General features: G+C 41.0%; 1 protein-coding gene across 2 annotated transcripts; it reads left to right on the top strand.

Annotated features, from left to right (window-relative positions):
* The first annotated feature begins 19464 nt into the window (after positions 1–19464).
* LOC130710763 (stearoyl-[acyl-carrier-protein] 9-desaturase, chloroplastic) lies at positions 19465–22956 on the top strand. 2 transcript variants are annotated; one of them, XM_057560115.1, is made up of 3 exons: positions 19465–19838; positions 21184–21688; positions 22074–22956. In XM_057560115.1, exons 1-3 carry the CDS (start codon positions 19720–19722, stop codon positions 22632–22634), a joined length of 1185 nt encoding a protein of 394 aa, XP_057416098.1. In that variant the 5' UTR covers positions 19465–19719; the 3' UTR covers positions 22635–22956. The 2 variants fall into 2 exon arrangements, with proteins under 2 accessions (XP_057416098.1, XP_057416099.1); XM_057560116.1 differs by lacking the exon at positions 19465–19838 and adding an exon at positions 20142–20559.
* The last annotated feature ends 551 nt before the right edge of the window (positions 22957–23507 follow it).

Raw genomic sequence — 23507 nt, 5'->3', positions numbered from 1 at the left:
TGATTAGTCCATGAAAAGTTTAAACAAAATAAATACATATATCCCTTGTTAGAGTTAGGAAAAATTAAAAATTACGGCTCGAAAAAGCTAAATATACCTGTTTACACGGATTTTTGGTAAACAAATATCCTCTTAGTTCGACTAAAGGAAGTTTAGATTCGGGGTCATTTTGAGAAAACGCTTTGCCAAAGTGTAGTGTGTGAGCGAGTGTATTCTCGACAATAATAAACAACTCAAACGAAACTGGACTTTATTGAGTATGAATCGATTACAAAACAGTCAAGCAAACTTAAAATAGCATGAAAGCAAATTTCGACAAAACAAGTTACACATAAGAACTGAGAATTAACAAACTGAAATACAAGGAAATTAAAACGTTGGTTCTGCAACATACTCCTCCATCATCACGTTCTGCTCTCGAAGTCTCATTGATGCGGACGTTTGGAGCTTTTGGTGAATTTTCAGAGTTTTTAGTTGGGAACCTTTTTCTTCTGCTGCTGCTTCCTCTATTTATATTGTTCTTTCTGCCCATGTTCTTGGCGGTTTTCCTTGGATGCACGATGGCTTCGTGGGTTTTGAATTTTGGCGCCATACCCCACATTTAGCCGATGGTCTTCGCGCACGTGACTCTATTGCCACGTGGATGGTTCTGAGTCGCGGGCAACCGTTGCTATTCGTGGCATCGTGGGTGTACGCACGTGCTTGTAATCGCTTGTTATTCGGTAACTGCCCCTTCCATTAAGATGATCGAGATTTCTTCATCTTCTGAGTGTGTCGAGTTATGGCTTTTACTAACTTGTCTTTGAGGGACATCGTGTGCTGAGTTGCCAGCTTCGCCCAACCCCTTCTGTCGAGAAACCACTTTTTGCACCATGGTGTCGATAATTGTAATGCTTGTAATTTTGGCTTAACAGTTGCCCCCCAAAAATGTTGGTTGTCGACTGCTTTAGCTCAAAGACACCAAGCATTTTTTCTTATCGCAGCCGTTCGATTCCAACGATTCAAATGCTTTGTGCTCTCGACCATTCGATCTTCAAGTCCAATCGGCAGCCATAACGTCTGATGACTTCTCCACTAGCTGACAGTTATAGCCTTTTTAGGGTCATGATTTCACCTATGCCAAAAAGCTGAGAGGTGACATGAATTAACTAATAAAATAATCGCTTGGAACCCAAAAATTTTATAAATTGCTGCTCAATGCGGCTTGGGTTCCGTTTTCTCTTCCGTTTATAAATACCCTCTTGGTATTCCTTGTTCAAGCTTTACTCTTTCATCCAACCTGCAACTTCTTCTTCCAGACTTCATCACTTCATCTTCTTCCGTCTTCTCTGAAATACTTGCTGCGTCTTTCAATGGCTTCCAATCCTGAGCAAACCATTCCGTTGGCCACCGAGCTTAAGCTGGATGAGTCCAAGCGCGTGCCAATCCCAGAACCTCCCAACGAAGCAGAGAAGAGAGCTATCTGGAAATCCCAGGTACTCATTCCTTTCTCTGTTAATGGTACTTTACGCGCCATTTTGGGCCCTTTGAAAGTAGTGAAGCATGATAGGCCCAATAGTCTCCCTGAAGAACATGAATCATTTCACCCTAGCGTTAGGGGAGAGGAGCTCATTTTGGCATTTCAACCCTCTTACCGTATGCCATTTCTTTCTGACCCAAAACGAGCCTTTCGTTCAGCCCCTCCTAACCCTTCTGCTAACGACAAGGCCTACCTGAAATGGTTAGATAGGGTTGAGGGAGATAAGAGACAACACTGGAAGGATGTAGGGATTTTCGACTTGATTCAGTTGTCGAGATCTCCAATCTCGTATAACCCTGCTATGCTGTTGAGTGCACTTTATTTCTGGGAGAGGTCCACTAATTGCCTTCATGTTCCCTTTGGTATGATCACCCCCACCCTCTTGGATGTTGCTGCTATCACCGGATTGTGGCCCATTGGTGATGATTATCACTCTGCACCTGCTCCTGTTAAACCCATCTCGATCCCTACTGACAACGTTTCTTTTAGTCGATTCATTAAGGACCATTATGTCGAGAGTGGTGAGGTGTCTGATGCTGAACATGTCGCTTTCTTGCTGTATTGGCTGTCTGCTTATGTCTTTTGCACCAAATCTTTGCGCATACCTGCCAAGCTTTTGCCTTTAGCCAATCTGCTTCATGAGGGTCGACAACTTGCTATGGCTAGGCTCGTCCTTGGCAACCTGTATCAAATGCTGAATGAAGCTGTCGAGGATATCCGGAACACTAAGACCGTCTCTCTGAATGCGGCTGGACCACTTTGGCTGTTTCAACTTTGGTTGAATGCAGTCTTCGAATCGCTTCTGCCGGTACAAGATAATCCTCTAACTGTTTCTAACACCAGGATTGATGCCCATAGGCTCGAGACCCTGACCCCTGCTTATGATGCGTCGAGTTTCGAAGCGGACTTCAGGAAGTACTTTACCATGTTTCTCGAGCTGAAACACTACCGTTCCAGTTTCTCTCCTTACAACAAGGCTATTCGTGGCCCTTTCTGGCTGAGGAATTCTTATCCTAATGCCTCTGATTCTGCGCTGCCCAAGGAGCACCACATCACACTTTGGAGGACCCTCTTATCTCCTAGGGTTTTAACTGTGGGCTTTGCTAGCAGTGACTACACTCTATGTGGCTACAACCCTCAATTGGTTTCTCGACAGTTTGGGCTTAGCCAAGTTCTACCCAACACTTTATTTGACAAGAGTCTAGTCCTGTACCCCGGAACTATTAAGAGGGTTTCTGTTTTCGACAAGACTGTTCAATTTTATAACAAGAGACTCCTCAACCTGAGCCCCTTCACTTACGCTCCTTCATATTATGCCACTAATGCTTTCAAAGCCTGGTGGTCTGAGTATTGGGCTCAAATTTCGAAGTCCCTCGTCGATTGTCTGCAATGCATGACAGATGCTTTTCTTTTGCAGAAGCAGGATCCGAAGAAGACCAAAGGTATGCACCTGGCAGAAATTCGATCTTTTCAAGAGTTCTTTGGTGTGGTATATTACCCAACTCTTCGCCTTCGAGATACAGTTGCACAAGCAGCTCAAGTATTAAGGCAAAAATGGGAACTTAAAGCCAAGAAATCCAAGTTAGTGGTTCCTCCTGGTGAGGAAGGTCTATCTTTTGTTATTCGAAAAACTGGCTTTAGGTTCCCGTCTTTGCCTACGAGTAAGTTTGCATTGGCTTTTCCACCGGTCTTGCCTAAATGGGTTGACCATGTAAACATAAATGTATTGGCCAATCAAGCTCTACCTCCTCGAAAGCGAGTGACTTGGACTAAGTACCACCTATGGAACTTTCCGTATCATGTGCCCGTCGAAATCTTCAACCACATATCGCTGAACATGCGTATTGGTCAAGGTAATACTTCGACTTGGCCTTGGTTTTCCTGTTTTACTTCTTAATTTTTCTTTTGTTTGCAGCTGAAGTCATTATTCGACCAGCTCCTCAAGTTATTTCCCCAGTGGCTCATTCCTCCAAGGACCAGCCAGTCGTGATCGAGGATGATGATGATGATGATGAGGATGATGATGTCAGTCTTGCTGACAAGCTCAAGGTACTTTCCTCATGCTTTTACCTTTTCCTTTTCGATTTCCTTGGATTATGGGCTGACGTATGTTTCGACAGAGTCGGAAACGGAAACCTAAGCCTGTTGCTTCGGCCAGTCAGAAGAGGGCCAAGGGGGTTGGTGTTTCCACCCTTAGTGGGGCTTCTAAGTTGGCATCTGATGCCCAAACAGAAGTCGCTGACAAAGAGGGTGGTGGCGACGCCGCCATTCAGGTATGTTCTTCATTCTCGAGGGTACCTTGTGATATTTTTAACCCGTGGTTTCCTAACCTGAGTCATCTCTTGTTTGTTTTGTTTCCTTTAGACTGATGTTCATGAGCACACTACTTCCAATCCTCCATCCCGTGAGAATTCCCCAGCTCCCATTCCTGCAAAATCCAAAACTGAAGGTGTCGAGAAACCTCCCAAGGCCGCATCCTCAGCTAAAAAGACCTCCACATCTGAGGGAAGGAGGAAGGTCAGGAGCAAATCTCGTCATAAGTCTCCTCGCCGTTCCAGAAGCTCCACCAACTCGAGCCCTTCTAAAGACTCTGCTTGCCAGGTATCTTTATACTTTTCATGTTTTATTGACTCCTCTAATATACGTTTTACTTTATCGAAAGGGCATTAAAGAGGTTTTTCTTGCAGGAGACTCAGGGTGCAACTTCTCCCATCCGCGAAACAGAGCCTCTTCCAGGCAAGGATGATAGCCCTATGCCTCCTCCAAAATCGACTGCCACTGTGCAACATTCGCCTCAAATCAAGGGTGGCTCTTCATCTCATGTGTCTAGTGAAAAGCTCGACACTTTATTTGAGGAGGACCCGCTGGCAGCTTTGGATAGCTTCCTCGATGGCACCTTGGAATGGGACTCTCCACCCCGTCAAGCTGATGCTACTGCTGAGACTGCTCAATCAAGTGGGGTAGCCAATTCTCAGCAGATCGAGGAGAGTATGGGTCGGCTGAAGGCTATTGTCTTCGCCAATGGGTTTCTCGACCAGATCCAAGCTGATCCTCAAGCGAGCCATGCTGCTAAGGAATTGCTTGTCTTCCTTCTTGGCCAAAAACTCGATTCTCAACAGGTTGCTGCTTTGGCTAACCTTCAATCTTTTTTAGTGGATGCTTCAGCCACCTTTCATCAAATCAAGGATGTTGGTCAAGCTGTCAGCTTTAAGGAGGCAAAAGTCTCTGCTGGTAAAGCTCAAGTTGCAGCAATGAAAGAGGACTTCAAGAAGTTCACTGCTAGGAAGGTTTTGATCGCAGATGAAATCTCTGAAGTCGACATCAAACTTGAAGAACTGCATCGAGAGATTACCAAACTGGAGAAAAAGCGAGCTGATTTGGTCGAGGAAGGCCCTGCTGTGAAGGATCAGTTGGACGTGCTTACTAAAGACTCCAAGGCTCTGATCATCTCGACAAAAGAGGTTATCAAGGAATTGGAGATTGATCAGGCTGTGAAGAAGGGTCTCGATGCCAAGATTGTCACCTTTGCTGATTGTTTGAACTCTTTTAAGACCCTGCTGTAGGACTCTTTTTTGTTTATTAATATGTAATGATGGCACTATTCTAACCATGGCCTTCGATGCCAATTGCGTGTAATATTTCGACAATGGTTTTGGCACCTAAGCCATATAATTTGACGTTTAATTTGCCAAGTCTTTTCAGTTTCCACTACGCATTTATTTTGACGGCTATTCATTTATTGTTGCATCGCTCAAACTTCCTTGCACCCCCTCACACAGTCGTCGCTTTGTTTCTGGGGAATGAACCAATTTATTGCAATCTTATACCACGTTTTCTTGATTCAATGCAAGTCTTTGTTCATTAAAAGCCAAAGCTATTCACGATGGTGGTGGTAATCTGCATGGCCTGTAACCGTAAGATGAAGAGTTGGCAACTGATTGCCACTAATTAATGCATTCCTTGGTTGTTACCCTATAAATAGAGCGTTTTTGGTTACTCCTTTTCAGTAACTTCTCCAAACTCTCCCTTGTTTCTTTTCCAGAATTCTTTTCCTGCTTTCATAAATCCCTTCAGCAATGGCTAGCCGTCGTGTTCTCAACCAGATCCGGAACTTGGCTTTTGATCAAGACTTATTCTGGGAGTTGCACTCTTTCCTCCCTTTGGCTGAAGAGCTTACGGGGCTCATTAACCAACTTCTTTCGAGGAATATTATTGCCTCGGTAAGAATTCCTCTTCAGGAGTTCTTGAGCCTCCTGCATGAAGCTGTACCTCTATATGAAGAACACCGGGAGCTTACTGCTCGAGTGTTCTTTGCTGAACACCAGATTGATGAGAAGATGGAGGAGTTTGAGGAGTTGAAGGCTGCTCTTAGCCAGGCGAACCTCGAGGGGAGTGTGGGAGCTCTGAAACCCTTGGTGGACAAGCTTTCTTCTACTGCCCGTGAAGAGCTGGATATTCGACAGGAGAAATCGCGACTGGAATCCCAACAAAAAGATGTCTTGAGGCGCATAGAGCCTCTTAGGGCCAGATACAATAGTTGTAGGGCCAACCCTCCTTTTTAAAATTTCTTTGCCATAATTGTAATGCTCTATTCTATTCAATAAAACATTCGCATTTGGCAATTTATTCTCTTTTACTTCTTTATTCGATGTTTATCTCATGCAATGTTGGCTTATACGTTTTTAAATATTTGCCATTTATCGTCATTTGTCGATTACCTCCTAATTCCTTAATCGAATAAGCGTTGTTTAAAAGTACTTTCTCGACTGAAAAAGGGCCTTCCCAGTTTGGGGACCATTTTCCGTAACGTTTATCTTTTTTATCAATTGGTAAGACGACCTTCCATACGTAATCACCAAGCATAAAAGATTTAGCTCTAACCTTTTTGTTATAAGCTTTAGCAATGCGATCCTTTTGCCTGGTTAAGGTATCCAACACCAATAGTCTTTCTTCGTCGAGATTGACTAATTCGTCAAGCATCATACTCCAATAATCTTCACTTGGAATTTCCTCTTGCCTTTGAATTCTGCATGACTGTAAATATACTTCTACTGGTAGTACCGCTTCTTGACCATATGCTAGTCGAAAAGGCGTTGCTCCGGTAGATTCCTTAGGTGAATTCCTGTAAGCCCAAAGCACTTGGCCTAACGTTTGATGCCAGTTTTTAGGTTTTCGACCAACATGTTTTTTAATCAAGGAGACCAACGTTTTGTTGGCCGCTTCGACTTGACCATTCGCTTGAGCATAATAGGGGGTCGAGGTTAGGAGTTTTATACCCCAAGATTCTGCGAATGATGCTACCTTTTGGCCTACAAACACTGTGCCTTGGTCTGTAGTCAGTGACTCAGGTAGCCCAAAGCGGTACACTATGTGATTCTGAATGAACTCGATCACCGTGTCCTGGGTCACATTTTGTAGAGGAATTGCCTCTACCCACTTGGTAAAGTAATCTATAGCCACTATGATGTACTTATGCTGCCTAGAAGAACATGGGTTAATTTCGCCAATTAGGTCTAAAGCCCAACCCCTGAATGGCCAAGGCTTAATGATCGAGTGTAGTTCACTTGCTGGCACATGTTGTATCCTCGCGTGTCTCTGACAATCTTGGCACCTCTTGGCATACTCCATACAATCTTTCATAATAGTAGGCCAATACATCCCTTGTCGAAATAGGATCCATTTCATCTTGATTCCTGCCTGGTGGGCACCACATAGCCCGTCGTGAACGGCTGAGATCGCTATGAACGCGTCGTCTTCACTTAAACACTTCAGTAGTGTTCCGTCGACGTTTTTCTTGAATAGCTCGTTTCCCATGATGACATAGCTCATTGCCCTGTATTTTGTCTTTCTATCTGTAGTACCCACAGGATTTTGCAAGTAATCGACAATTGGCTTTCTCCAATCATTAGGTGCCATATTGTCAATGACCAGGATGTCGAGGTTAGAGGGGTTTAGTTTTTCTTTGACCTCGATAAGCTCTTTTAACCTACATTTATCGACCGTATATCCTGACGCGATTTGTGCTAATTCATTGGCTTCTTGATTGTCCACTCTGGAGACGTGACCTAGCCTAGCTTCGTCGAATTTGGCCAACAAATTGCTAGCTTTCGTGTAATACCTAGCTAGATTTTCACTAATGCACTTGTATTCCTTGGTAAGTTGCTTTATTACCAACTCAGAGTCCCCTTTTACGACGACATTCTTTGCCCCGAGGGCTATCAGGATCTCGAGGCCTGATGTTAATGCCTCATACTCAGCCTCATTATTTGAGCAGTTACTCTTAATCCTAAACTTGAATTTCGTGGGGATGCCCCTTGGGGATACGATGAACATCCCGATCCCAGTGCCATTTTTATGGCTAGAAGCGTCGAAAAATAGCTTCCAAGGTTGGATGCCTACGTAAGTTATGATTTCTTGAGGCAAAGTATGGTCTGCCAGGAAGTCAGCAATTGCTTGTCCCTTAACCGCCTTTAGTGGGGCATAAGTTAGTGAATACTCGGTTAGGGCTAAAGCCCATTTACCAATTCGACTATGCAAGATAGGTTTGGATAACATGTGTTTTATTATATCATAATGAGAAAAAACCATTACATCGATTGGCTTTATATAATATTTCAGCTTTACACAAGAGAAGTACAAGCATAAACACAATTTCTCGATCATGGTGTATCGAGTTTCTGCATCATTTAACACCCTGCTTAAGTAAAATATGGCTCTTTCTTTGCTATCTTCATCTTCTTGAGCCAACATGCTTCCGATGGTTCCATCCGTGGCAGAGATGTACAGCTTCATTGGCTTTCCTCTTATAGGTGGTGCCATTATAGGTGGGCTAGACAAGTACACTCTGAGTTCATCGAACGCTTTTTGATGCTCTGCTTCCCAGCGGAACGCATCTTCCTTTTTAAGTCGAAGAAGTGGGGATAATGACTTGGTCTTCTCACTGAGGTTAGCAATGAATCTCCTTAGGAAGTTAATCTTTCCCAATAGTGATTGCAGTTGTTTCTTGCTGGTTGGTGGACTAGTGTCGAGAATGGCTTTAGCTTTGTTCTTGTTGATCTCGATGCCCTTTTTATGCACCACAAAACCCAAAAAATCACCTGCAATAACACCAAAGGCACATTTAAGGGGATTCATCTTCAAGCCATATTTTCTCATCCTCTCAAAGGATTTCCTTAGATGCAACAAATGGTCATCCCTTGATGGGGATTTCACCACGATGTCATCAATATAAATCTGCATGAAGGTTTCTATAAAATCATGAAAAATGGTATTCATTACCCTTTGGTAGGTCGCGCCAGCGTTTTTCAACCCAAATGGCATGACCACCCATTCGTATGTCCCCAAGGCACCAGGACATCGAAAAGCTGTTTTCGACACGTCCTCTACTGCTATGAAGATTTGGTTGTAGCCTGAGTAACCATCCAACAAGCTTAAGTATTCGTGACCAGCAGCTGAGTCCACCATCATCTCAGCAATAGGCATGTGATACTCGTCTTTTGGAGTGGCAGCGTTAAGATCTCGGAAATCTATGCAAACTCTCATCTTTCCATTCTTCTTGATTACTGGAACCACGTTGGCTAACCAGTCCACATATCGAGCTGTTCTGATAAATTTACACCTGAGGAGTCTTTCAATTTCTTCCTTGATTTTCACCAACACATCTGGATGGAACCTCCTGGGCAATTGCTTGACTGGTTTCTTGTCTTCTTTGATGGGCAACTTCAATTCCACCACTTCTCGACTGAGGCCAGGCATTTCATCGTAATCCCAAGCAAAACAGTCTTTGAATTCCTTGAGTAATTTCACCATCCTGTCTTTTAGCTCCGGGTCAATGAGAGCACTGATGTACGTTGGCCTCTTTTCTAAGCCATCACCCAGGTTCACTTCTTCTAAAGGGTCTTGCGCTTCCATTTTCTTGGAAAAATCGACCACTGGCTTCTCGAAGCCCAATGGGCCGTCATCATAAATGCAATCTAGCCTCAGGTTGCAAAGGTCCTCGAATCCACATTCCTCGGCACTCCGCTCGTTTTCTTCTATGCACGTGTCATCCTTATTTGTTGTTGCCTCCTCCTGAGGTGTTAATTCGACGGGCAGGATTGAGGCATTGGTTTCGTCAGTAGCCATTTCTTTGGCTATTCTTGCGGCCTCTAAGGCCGTCCTTATTCTTTTTTCGGCTGCGTAAGCCGAAATTCGAGCTAGGCTCGAGTTAATCATCTTTAACATCATTTTGCCACTCAGTTGTGGCATCCTTTTCTTCATCGCTGTGCCATCCACTCATGGCATCAGGTTTGTATGCTTCATTGAGGTTTAGGCCCCGGATGGGATCCAGCGTTACTGAGTACTCTGAGTAGGGGTTGAAGTATTGGCTAGCCACTGTGTCTAAAGGAGCAATTGTGGCTAAACTCTTCTCGAAATTCTTCTTACCAACGTAGCTTGTTTCTGCTAAATAGTAGCTTTGATCTGCTTGTACATTTTCGACAACTCCATCAGCTTTCCAAATGGATATACGTTGGTGTAAGGTCGAAGGCACTGCCCCCACGCCATGAATCCATTCTCTTCCCAGCAGCAAATTGTAATTGGCCTTTGAAGGGACCACAATGAACAATGTGGAACGGGCTACTGTTCCTACGGTTATGTTCAACATAATTGCCCCTAGGGAAGAACCTGTCTTTCCTTCATAATCAGAAAGCATCATGTCGTGTGAGATTAGATCCGCTTCAGTTTTACCTAACTTCTTGAGCATAAATCCGGGCATGAGGTTGATTGTAGCTCCCCCGTCGACAAGGACTTTGTTAACACCCTTCTCCTCGACTCTGGCCCAAACAAAGAGCGGTTTCAAATGGCTCTTCATTTAATCGGTTGGCCTTTGGAAGATAGCTCTTTCATCTTCGACAGATCCTCTCTGCATCACATAATAACACAAAGGATTGTCATCTGGTTCGTCGTCGACATAGTAGTCTTCCTCGCTTTCAGTGACCTCTGAAATTCTATCAAATTCTGCAGGTAGGATAGACACGATGCAGATGATGTTAAGCTCTTCTCCATCACTGTCGTCGAAATCTTCGAGCATGTCTTCATCCTCATCCTCGACAACATCCTTCCCTTTTTTCTTAGCTGGATTTGGTGGTACGGTTGTTCCCTGTTTGATGGCGTGGTCCAGCTGGTTGATAATCGACGCCACACTAGGTTCATTGCGAGAGTTGTCTTCTGGCTTTATGTCCCATAGTGAACGGAACTTGCCACCTCTTTCCCTCTCAGCTTTCCTTTTCCTCAAAAAACGCCTGAACTGAGTCCTGGTCATTTGTTCAGGAGCATAGTAGTTCCCAGAGCCATAGGAGTAGCTTCGTGACACACGGGAATTGTTGATGTAAGAGGATCCCTGGCCTAAGTCGATTTTCTGCCACTTAGGGTATGGTTTTGGCCTTGGAGGCGTTGGCCTGAACCATTGGTTTCTTGGCAACCCAGCATTGGGGAGGTAAGTTTTGTCTTTATTGCTTGCTTTCTGGCCTTTATGGCCATCGAGTTCCTGGTCTCTCTCGACCCACTCCTCGTGAGGGTACTTCAATCTCCTGGATACAGGAGCCTTTCTCTAATAATGCCTTTTCATTTCTGAATCTTGATAGGCCTTGGCTGCGGATTTGTCGAAAACAGCGCTACATCGAGGGCACAGCATAACTTCTTTCTCGCCATCTTTGCTGCGGGATAGAAACTCGACAAGGGTTTCTCCAGCCTTGGGGTAAACCTCTTCCAAGTTCACTTCCTTCACGACGTCTGGTTCTTCGACAGCCGTGTTTTCCTCCTTTGCCTCCTCGAGTGTCAGGCCCAGATTCAGCTTCTCGGAAATGTCGACCATGCCAATGTAGAAAGGTTCCACGTAGTTGGCTTCAGCTACCTGCAGTGGGTCGGAATCAATCTTCATTTGACTTTTGGCTTTTTCGTCATACTTGAGCCTTCCTGAGTCCAATGCCCCCTACACAAGGTCCCTGAAACGAACACATTGTGAGGTCCAATGACCAAAAAAGTTGTGATATTTGCAATATTTCTTCCCTTTCCTTTGTTCAGGAGAAGGAAGTTTTTGGTCTTTAGGGACCACAAGCAAACCATCAGACACAAGTATATCATAGATTGCATCGCATTTGGCCACATCAAAAGTATAAGTTTTCACAGCAGGAATCGTGTTCTTGGGGTTTTCCTCCCCAAGTTTGTTTTCACGTGGTTTCAATGCTTTACAAACATAAGGATCCCCTGGCTGAAGTTCAGCCAGATTGACGTCATTCAAATCGACGTCCGCCGGGACTTCTCGATAGACACATGGACTCTGACCTACTGAATCCGCGTCTATGTACGCTACCTTCTCCTTCTTTGGCCACTTGGTAGTCTTGGCCCTTTCCTCTGACTTTTCGGCCTTTAGCAATTCGATGTGCCTCACTCTATCTGCGAGTAAAGACATATCTCGAATATACTGAGTGTCGATTTTCTTTCTAATGGAATATTCTAGACCACCAGCGGCTAAGACAACTAGCTCGTGTTCAGGGACATGGGTGAAACATCGGGATTTAAGCATCCTAAACCTGTTTAGGTAATCATCAATAGACTCCGCTGGCTTTCTTTTAACACTAGCCAGGTCCTTCAAACTTACTTTGCACTCTCCCCTAAAGAACTGTTCATGGAAAATTCTTTCCAACTGGGCCCATGTATGGACTGACCTAGGAGCGAGGGTGGTGAACCAGGTAAATGCATTTTTGGTTAAAGAACTCGGGAAGTACTTCATTTTTAAATTTTCATTGATGGCTAAGTCTCCTGCTTCGATTTGGTACCTGGCTATGTGTTCTACCGTGGACTCTCCTGAATCCCCCGAGAACTTAGTGAATTTGGGGACCTTCCAGCCTCGAGGGAGTTCTGCTTCGAGAACCTCCTCTGTAAAGGCTGACACAAAATGGGGTCTATTCGCGAAACCCACGTTGAAACCATGTTGGTTCAACAATTGCTCCACCATAGCAGCAACATTTTGTTGCCCCCCAGCGTTCTGGTGTCGAATTCTTTCTAGCACACCATCAGCGTGTTCTTCCCTGTTTACCATATACACATTTTGCAATGGCGGCTGCACTGCCTCGTACAAAGGGTTTGCCCTCATCTCTTGGTGTTGCGGCGCCTGATAGCGCACCGGGGCAGGGATATGGTTAGGCAACGGGATTTGGTTAATCCCTGGTGCCGGTTGGATTTCGACTGGTGCCCCCAGGGCTGTCGCCAAACGATCCATCTGTCGTGCCAAATGCTGATTATTGGCATTATTATTTTGGAGCACAGGGTTGATTAGCTCACCTATCTGTCGAGATAGCATATTAACCATTTCATGGTTACTATCATCTACTTGCTGCCTAATGGCTTGAAGTGAACCATTATTCATACCTGTAGATAAATAAATTTGTGAACTAGATCCAGGAATAGAAGGGCTAACTCGACTCCCCAAATTTAGCATTGTTCCATTTGCCCCAAAAGGGGGTATGCCGAATGGAGGAACATTTTCAGGGAACGTCGAATACGTGCCTTGTATGCCTTGCATCATAGACGTAGGCATACCATAAGGCATGTTTTCCCTCGTAACTGTTGGAACAATTTGTGCCTGTACTGATGTAGATACAGGCATTTCTGCAACTGCAGAAATTGCTACATTCTGGGTTGGCATAGTGGTGCCATACCCCATTCCAGTAGACACTTCTTCATTATTGTTACCGCTACTTCCCCCAGGGCTACTCTGATTACCCACGTTAGATCCTTGGGGGGAGGTTCTTCCTCGATTACTTGTCATACTCAAAGTCTTACCACTTCTCAGGTGCATATAAATCACAATCAAGGCAAGTAGCAAATACCAAATAGCATGCAGCAAACAAAACACACAAAACGCTTCTGTAAAACTTAGTTTTCACAAAAACGGTCCCACTGGGCGTGCCAATTTGTTTACACGGATTTTTGGTAAACAAATATCCTCTTAGTTCGACTAAAGGAAGTTTAGATTCGGGGTCCTTTTGAGAAAACGCTTTGCCAAAGTGTAGTGTGTGAGCGAGTGTATTCTCGACAATAATAAACAACTCAAACGAAACTGGACTTTATTGAGTATGAATCGATTACAAAACAGTCAAGCAAACTTAAAATAGCATGAAAGCAAATTTCGACAAAACAAGTTACACATAAGAACTGGGAATTAACAAACTGAAATACAAGGAAATTAAAACGTTGGTTCTGCAACATACTCCTCCATCATCACGTTCTGCTCTCGAAGTCTCATTGATGCGGACGTTTGGAGCTTTTGGTGAATTTTCAGAGTTTTTAGTTGGGAACCTTTTTCTTCTGCTGCTGCTTCCTCTATTTATATTGTTCTTTCTGCCCATGTTCTTGGCGGTTTTCCTTGGATGCACGATGGCTTCGTGGGTTTTGAATTTTGGCGCCATACCCCACGTTTAGCCGATGGTCTTCGCGCACGTGACTCTATTGCCACGTGGATGGTTCTGAGTCGCGGGCAACCGTTGCTATTCGTGGCATCGTGGGTGTACGCACGTGCTTGTAATCGCTTGTTATTCGGTAACTGCCCCTTCCATTAAGATGATCGAGATTTCTTCATCTTCTGAGTGTGTCGAGTTATGGCTTTTACTAACTTGTCTTTGAGGGACATCGTGTGCTGAGTTGCCGGCTTCGCCCAACCCCTTCTGTCGAGAAACCACTTTTTGCACCATGGTGTCGATAATTGTAATGCTTGTAATTTTGGCTTAACAATACCAAAATACCTGCCAAAGAAAAGAATTCTTACATTGAAAGTGATAATGTGAGTCGAAGTAAACAATTTTTCTGTGATGAAAATGAAGATTTTGAGGAGAATGAGGTTAATTTTTCTAAAGTGAAACCTAAGCCTCCTTATGTTTGCGAATATTTAAGGCTTTGCAAAAATAGAAACTTCGACAAGAATAGAAATGCTAAGTGTTCCGTAATGTGTTCAGTCATTTGACAAGTAATGGTCTCTATTTCATTTTTTTTTTCCAAAAATTGATCAAAGAAGGAAAACTGAAGTTTGAAGAAAAAGAAAAGATGACAATGAAGATTGATTCAGGCCTTATTGAAGGTTGGAAACACCAACTACGTCGTATCAGTCAGTATTATGATGGTTGACATTGCTGATGGTTCTGATTTTAACATTATTGAAAAGCTACCTCAGATACAAATTTCGAAGCTTGCTAAAACACTTGATGTTAAGATGGCGGAATCAACCATCGAGCTATACCAAAGTGGGGTGAAGGAAGTTTATCCTAAGACTGAGGAAAGTTTGATTGAATTCCTAACAAGATGCAAGTTGACTGAGCAAAAATGAATGTTATGTCCTAGATGCAATTCCTTCTTATATAAGGCTATAGATAAGGATTTGAGGATTCAAGGCCAAGAAGACTCAAATCCAGTCATCAAAATTGATTATTTGATTCTCATTTACTTACCAAAAATTAGAATAAACAATGATCAAACAATAAAACACGTATCTTTCTCTTGTAACTAAAAAACAATAAAGCATGTATTTGTAGAGTCTGATATGAAATGTAGTTGAAACATTTAATCTAAATGACATCCGACGATATTGAACATTTTGATCATTTAAACTAGTCATACATAAAGAAGATGTAAGTTTAATTCTTAAAAGGAAACACTATTTTCAGAATGAAGAGTGAGTCGTCCAATAAAAGGCACATGCCGCGCTATACAATGCTGCGTTTAATTTATCATCGGAGAAAGGAAGCTGTTATTTTCAATATCATATTCTCTTACCTAACTCGCTTAATATCAATTAAATACAATTGTTTTCTTTTTCATTAAAATGAATACCGTCCATTTCCCTTTGCATGAACTACACGTGATATGCTTTATAATGAGACATTGAGACCACTCTAGCTAGGATAAATTCTTTTACAAACTTAATTGATTTATTTATATCAGTAGGATAGATGGAACTAATAAGTAATCAACACCTTATTATTATTTAAAAAATAATAATATTAAATAGAGAAATTTAAATAAGTAATTTTTTGGTAGAAAAACAAAGTACAACAGTTTCTAATTTGTTTATTTATTTAATATTAATGTAGCCAGCACAAGTTATACAAATTAAATTTGTGTAAAAAGTGGTTATTTGAACTCTTGAAGTCGAAAATTCAATCTCTATAAAACGCAATTTTGAGAACCCTCTAATCTTTGTCACACTCGATCGGGTCGAATAGAATTACCAAAGCAGACGTAGTTAAACTAAAAAAAACTTGTATATGAAAATTTCTACACCCTCTTCACGCTACTTAGGTTTTAACGATATAGAACCTCTCAATTCCATCCGTTTCACTTATTGCTGATATGAAATCTAAGTCATGTGGCTTATAAGCTATGCACGAAATTCTACATCATTTATATACTTGGATCGTTGTATCATGTAGGAGTATATACTAATTTGAAGAACCTCGGGGTTAACGGAAAACAAATAATTTAATGCATATGTTTCATTCTTTGGTCGGAGTCTATTGCTGTTTTGAATTGTGAGAAGCATTCTCTGAATTTCACACCAACTCTACAGGAAAATGATGGTGTGGTTATTTGAGGAGCAATGAAGCACACACACACGATTAATGTTGGTGATTTTAGTATCATCAATGGATTTTAGTAGTAATGTGATTTATTGAAGGCCGATGCGATTATGCGTTAAGCTCGGAAACGAGTTAGGGTAGTGCGGAGTGCACGCTTGTTGAGCCAACGCATAATCGACCGCGATTAGATTGCGGGGTTCCAAGGGGCGGAACCCCTGGCTGGAGTCATTTGGCCTTCGGTTTTATTAACCGTTTTTTCCCAATTTCTGAAACAAACTCCTTAATTATAAAGGAGTCATTTGGCCTTCAGTTTAAAACACAGTAAAACAAAACCGATATCTCTCTACATTCTTGATATGTTCTTCATTTGCCTGAAGCAGATTGCTCTTCAGAATTATCCCAACAAGGATTTCGTGAACCCAGGCAAGAATAGGGTCGAAATACTTTGTTCGGAAAGTGTACGAACACGATTCTTCGAAGTTATCCAGGATTATCATATCCTAATTTCTAACAATTAACATTTATAAGAAGTAGCAAGAGTACTATAATCTATTTTTAAAAACAAAATGTGATACTCCTGTGACACTTTTTCAGCTATTGTACGTTTCGTTTAATTTTATTCTTTTCTCATACTGTACGTATTTAGTAACTTGATGAATGATGATGTTATATATAATTTTAATTCTAGTCGATCCCCAATAAAGGCGCCAAAACTTGTTTCGACTAAAAACAACGCACGCATTCGGAGCAAGTACACTCTATTATTCAAGTAATATAAGATTGTGAAGTCCCAATTATCGAACTCAACGGACAAAGAAACAAACTACCTCTAGGGGTGAGTTCATAGTTTAGAAAAATAATATTTGAAAAGTGGGTGGGTGTTGTTTGTGAACACGAAAGAAAGAAAATAAGATAGAGAATCAGAATCAAGCCTCGAGAACAAAGAAGTTTGGTGCATATGTAAACCAACTTATTCATTTAAATGATCAATTTATTTGGGTATGGATATTTGTACTGATTAGTGTGTATTGTAGTGTAGGCCTTAACCTATGAGATTACGGTTAAATATATATTTGTTAGGTTCCCTCTGTAATCACTGATCTAATCTGGCTACACAACTTACTTCATTAATAGCTGTGAAAGGAAATGTGAGATACAGAGGAAGACCTAATAACTTGTAGTCAAGTAACTGTGGCTGACGTTCATTGTTGGATCAAAGAACGACGTTCATTGTTGGATCAAAGAACGGTAACCATTCTCCCCAAAATCATGTATTCAACAAGTAAGTATTGGTGTTCTAATGTCATATAAATATTTTATGAAGTTTTATGCTTACAGGTTATACCTAAACAACTTACCTAAGCATACTACGTACCTACACAACTTTCATGCATGTGTGGTTTCTTAATTAAGATTAAAACAAAGAAATTACCTAAGGTATATTTCACTACTGAATCCTAGGCTAATTGAAAGTATACAAGAACTAATCCTAATACCTTCCCGAGGAAAGCTCACCAAAACTAATTCCTTATACTTAATCCGCTTTAATTTTTTATAGGCTAATTCTCCGCCAAGTGTAAATCAACCTACTATTAATTAATTTGTATGAATTTAAGACATAAATAGAAAACACAAATATAATAAATTGATATAACATAAATAAAAACAACGAAGTTCAAATCCTATCGTACATTGCAACCTCCAGTGAAGGGATTTAGCTACTTATGAAAATAAAAGCATATATCACATATTCCCTAGTAGCTAACATCATATAAAAGTAAACGAAAGATGAGTCTTGTATGCTTTTGTTCTCTCTCCTTCTTCTTCAGCTTGTGGTAGTCTTATCTGAGTTTTGCTTTGTGACCTCTATGGAGACAACCGAAAGGCATGCATGGTCGTGCCACTTAAGAAGCACGATCATGGACACTTCAAAATCAGCCACGAGAAATCTTGGAGTTGACATGGCCGTGAAGCTTGAATTTCATTGAGCACAGTCGTGCTTCCTCTTCAACATGGCATCTTTCCCTTTTTGCTCCATTTTACCTATTTTTCCAATGTATTCTTCTTTTCACTTGCATTTTGCAAATACACTTGAAACCACATGTTTCACTTGCAATGACCATTTTGCAAAATGAGAATATAAATAAAGAAAAACAGATCAGGAATAAGGTGTGCTTGTGTACACACGCCAATGCATACTCGAGAAAAAAGAGAAAGAATTGTCTTCGAGAGAGGTAGGAGGAAGAAGTATGACAAAAGAAAAATAGAACAAAGTGTAAGCATAACAAAAAAATCAAATACTCGACAAAGGAGGATATAGATTGAATATTTACCTTGATTATATCTACTATAGATATAGAGAGAAAATCAATGAAAAAGAAGAAGAGGAGGATATGGATTATATTTACCTTGATTATATTTGCTAGTTATAGAGAGAAAATCAATGTAGTACTCAACTCAATCCTTTTGTCTTGTAAATACTCATAAGTCTGCAAATCAAATAAAATTATAAGCACCTTAGAAAAGGAGTATATGAGTTACCAAGTATCTATTATCCTCTCAGAATGAGAAAATCAAAGTAGAATTCCAACTTGTTTCAATTGAAGGATTTTAGAGAGACTAGTGAAAGAATACTTGTTGAATCTGGAGAAGTTGATTAAATAATACTGGGTGAACCTAGAGAGGCTTAATAAATAATTCTTGTTGGGAGAAGTCTCAGGTAATACTTGTTGAAATAGAAGTCCTGCTAATACTAATACTCGTTACATTGAAAGTATTAGTGGAAACCAATGGCTAGATGTAGCCTAGATTGGGGTGAACTAAGATAAATCTTTGTAGGCTTATCTCCCTATGTATTTCTCCTACACAACCTATCCGTTGCAACTAATAGAGCAAGTGATGCTATGAGAAAAAATTCTCTCATCCAGATTGTTTTATCGTTTTATGAGTTTTGTTTTATTACTTTATGAAAATAAAATATATAAACAATGTAGCGTTTTGGAATCAGATGAATAGTGTCAAGAACTCAAAATTAAGAACTCGTGGTTGTAGCAAAATCTATATCGGTTGCTTAAGAATTGCAAGTCGACATGAATAACGTTAAGAACCAAAAGTTATGATGCTAAAAATGAAGATGTTCTGTAGAACAAAGTTAGTTTATCTTTATATCAAGTGAGTTAACGTAGTAGTTTGGTTATCCACTTAGATGATACCTAAATTAACATCGGGAAAAAATGTAGTACTTTACTATTTTTTTTGAGTAGAATCGAGACGTGGAAATGACAGTTGTACCCTTGGACTGGTTGCACATAAACACAAACATAAACCATTCATTAGTGGCTGTCCGTTCCCCATTTGCGTCTCCCTCACATCGCAAACATACAAACAACACTCTCCTCTCTGTCTCCCTCTCTTCCTCCATTCTCTCAACCCTTTCACTCTCATTCAATCCCTCACATCTCTCTGTTTCTCCTCTCATCATCATCAACCCTAAACCCCTTTTGTAACAGAATCAATCCAACACCACCAGAACCAGAAGAAGAAGAAGAAGAAGAAGCATCATCAACAGAGGAAGAACCAGCAACAACAACAATGGCTCTCAGAATGAACCCTCTCCCCACACAAACCTCATCCTTCATGGCACTCCCTCAGATTGCTTCCCTCAGATCCCCCAAGTTCGTCATGGCTTCCACCCTCCGCTCTGGTTCCAAGTCAGATCCCTAACCACCTCTTTCTCTTCCCTTTTTTTCCAATTTAGGTTTCATTTCATTTCTATCTCACATCACACATTCACTCGCATCTTCAATTCCATTCTCAATCTTTGATCTGAGTTTTTCACTATTCTCATTGTTTTCTCCGCACACCTTCAATTTTTATTTTTATTTTTATTTTAATTTAATTGATTTTGGGTTTTGTGATGCATGGAATCAGAGCTGAAAACAGCGAAAGCGACTCGCGATTTTCCTGTGTTTGTCTTGAAATTGACATGATTTTGAGATATTTTGATGTGTTCAATTAATGTTTTTTGGCCCGCATTTCTGGTTTGGTATTGTGATGGTTGAGGTGGTTCGATTTGCATTCAAGCTTCTTCCTTTGCTTCTTGTTGTTTATTTTTGGCTTGCATGTCTTTTTCTTGTTCTGGTTGGTGAGGATTTAGGATGGTTTGTTTGGTTTAGATATTTATGATTGATTATGCAGATAACACGAGGCTGGAACGTGTTTGTGTCACCATAATATTTAACAATTTCACTTTCCTTTTCTCAAATTTTCTCTATATTCTTAACAAGCTCACCTAAATTTTGGCCCCCACTTTGAGTTTGTTTTTAAAATAATTTATAAGTTCTTTTGGTTGATGGTTTGGTATTCCTTGGTGGCTTTAATCTTCATTCATTGTTGAAATTCTTCTTTTTCTTCCTTAGCTCCAACCTGAGTGTATGTATAGTAAACTTATCCATTTCTTCCTTAATTGTTAACAGGAACTTTCTGGGTTTTCTGGGTTTTGAAGTCCTTTTACTTGATTTGATATGCAGTCTTTGCTTCTTTGTCTGTAATCTATGCAAATATGATTTTGATGAATATTACTAACTTGCTATCATGGTTTTGAATTGGATGCTTGAAATCCGGGACAAGTGCGGCTGATCAATTGTGGTCCCATTGAGGTTGCAGAGACTTGTAAAAACCTTGATATTGGGGCTGCAATTGTGATTGCAGATCGCAATTTTAATCCATACTTGCTATTTCTTATGAGCATCTTTTTGGAGTTGATACAATTTGTTGCATAAAAATGGGTGTATTAAAATTGGTTTGTTGTTTGCTGGGTTTTTCTGGTGAGTTGAGTGACATAGGCATGATTTAGGCTGCTGCACAGAGCTGTATGTTCTGTAAAGTTGTCCTTTTTTTGCTTTTGTCTGTGCTATTTGCGTTAATGTAAGTGTATGACATCTTGGGTTCATGAACAATACGGTTTACACTAAAAATCAGTTTTACCAGTTCATGATCATTCCAAATGGTGGTGTTGTGTTATTGCTCTGAAAGTCAGTTGAATTTCTTTTGCAGAGAGGTAGAAAGCATCAAGAAGCCTTTTACGCCTCCCAGAGAAGTGCATGTTCAAGTAACCCACTCTATGCCACCACAGAAGATTGAGATTTTCAAATCTCTTGAGGGTTGGGCTGAGGAGAACATCTTGGTTCACCTTAAACCGGTAGAAAAATGCTGGCAACCACAGGATTTTCTACCTGATGCTTCCGCTGATGGATTTGAAGAGCAAGTGAGGGAACTGAGAGAGAGAGCAAAGGAGATTCCAGATGATTACTTTGTTGTTCTGGTTGGGGACATGATCACGGAAGAAGCCCTTCCTACTTACCAAACAATGCTTAACACTTTGGACGGCGTTCGTGATGAAACAGGGGCCAGCCCTACTCCGTGGGGAGTTTGGACAAGGGCATGGACTGCTGAAGAAAATAGACACGGTGATCTGCTTAACAAATATCTTTACTTGTGTGGACGTGTTGATATGAGACAAATTGAGAAGACAATTCAGTACCTGATTGGGTCTGGAATGGTAAGTCCCTATATATCTATTCATGATCTTAATTTTCAGCTATTGTAGTTAGTTTCATAATGATTCACACAATCATGCAAATTTCAAAGGCACTTGTATTTAGATATTACAGTCAATATAATCCAGAGACCCTTCATGGTTAATTTGGATTGGGGTGGGTGGTGCAGAAAATGCACATTTTATAGACTAATGCATTCAGATGCATTAATATGTCCGTATCAGCAAAACTCATGTACACGTGGGTGATGTCTTGAAACTATTGAAGGATCTGCTTGGAGGGAATTTCAAGATTGAGATCCTACTTTTCTTGAAGTTTTATACTTGATTGTTGTTCTGTTTAATTTTATTTATTTTTTCCTTTTTAACTGATCGAAATTGATTGTAGGATCCTCGAACTGAGAACAGCCCCTACCTTGGTTTCATCTACACTTCATTTCAAGAGAGGGCGACCTTTATTTCCCACGGAAACACGGCCAGGCATGCTAAGGAGCATGGTGATATAAAGCTGGCTCAGATCTGTGGTCTGATCGCCGCTGATGAGAAACGCCACGAGACCGCCTACACCAAGATTGTGGAAAAGCTGTTTGAGATTGATCCTGATGGAACAGTCATGGCATTTGCTGACATGATGAAGAAGAAAATTGCTATGCCAGCACACCTGATGTACGATGGCCGAGATGATAACCTGTTTGACAACTACTCTTCCGTAGCCCAGCGTATCGGGGTCTACACTGCCAGGGACTACGCTGATATACTCGAGTTTCTAGTCGGGAGGTGGAAGGTGGAGCAGATAACTGGACTGTCAGGCGAGGGACGGAAGGCTCAGGAGTACGTTTGTGGGCTGCCACCAAGAATCCGAAGGCTGGAGGAGAGAGCTGCAGCAAGAGTGAAGGAAACATCAACAATTCCATTCAGCTGGATTCATGACAGGGAAGTACTACTCTGAACTCAGCAAGGAGCATTATCGTGAATCCATTACCGGCAATCTATTTGGAGATCTGTTGAATAGTTCATAATTCAGTGTTTTTTTTTTTTTTTGAGTCCATTGCTATATGTCACTGTAAGGTGAAACAGTTGTTCTTATGTGGTTCACTAGTTATGCTTAAGCTTCAGCAGTCAGGGGGGTTGGTTCTAGTATTAGAAAATACTATTTTGCTTTCTTTTTTGTTTCTTGTTTTCCTTTTCTTTGTGGTAGTGATATCTGTCTATGCTAAAGTTTTTCTGTCGCAATTTTGATGATAAAAGATAATTTAGTTCTTCGCTGGTCACTCCAAGTGGTGGGAAAAGTCCATGGCAATTTTGATGGCAGAGCGATAGATGTGTCTTTACTCTTTTCAACTCTGCAGTCGGGTAGCTGAAATATGAAAGTGTGTCATCCTGCCATATATTACGTGTAATTTTGTTGGGAATATGTTTATGCTCCTATAGTAATATGAACAAAACTTCAAATCAAATTCTCCTCCATGCAAAATAATGGTGCCTTGATATTTTTTTAAAATAATGTTAAATTTTATTTTTTTAATGGAAGAATACTACAACGAACTTGATTTGTATAAGCCCTGATGGAGCAGAAGGTATGCTTTCAATAGTTGTAATCTAATGTCTTCAAGTTACAACTTGTCCGACTTTGTGGTAGAGAGGTGATGGGTCTACCAAGAACAGCTAAGAACCCTAGGAAAGAAAAATCTAAGAAAATTGTTGACCAAATGCTCAATTTTCTGCTTAACTTTCATTCAATCACAGTCGCTACATTTTAGGGTAAGGAGTAATGATATATACACACCTCTCTTTTGAGGTGGAGAGAGATAGGAAGGAAAAA

Source organism: Lotus japonicus, chromosome 4 (genome assembly GCF_012489685.1).
Source record: "Lotus japonicus ecotype B-129 chromosome 4, LjGifu_v1.2".
Classification (NCBI taxonomy): Eukaryota; Viridiplantae; Streptophyta; class Magnoliopsida; order Fabales; family Fabaceae; genus Lotus; species Lotus japonicus.
Note: the sequence above shows the minus strand (reverse complement) of the source record. Positions and strands in the feature narration are given on the sequence as shown.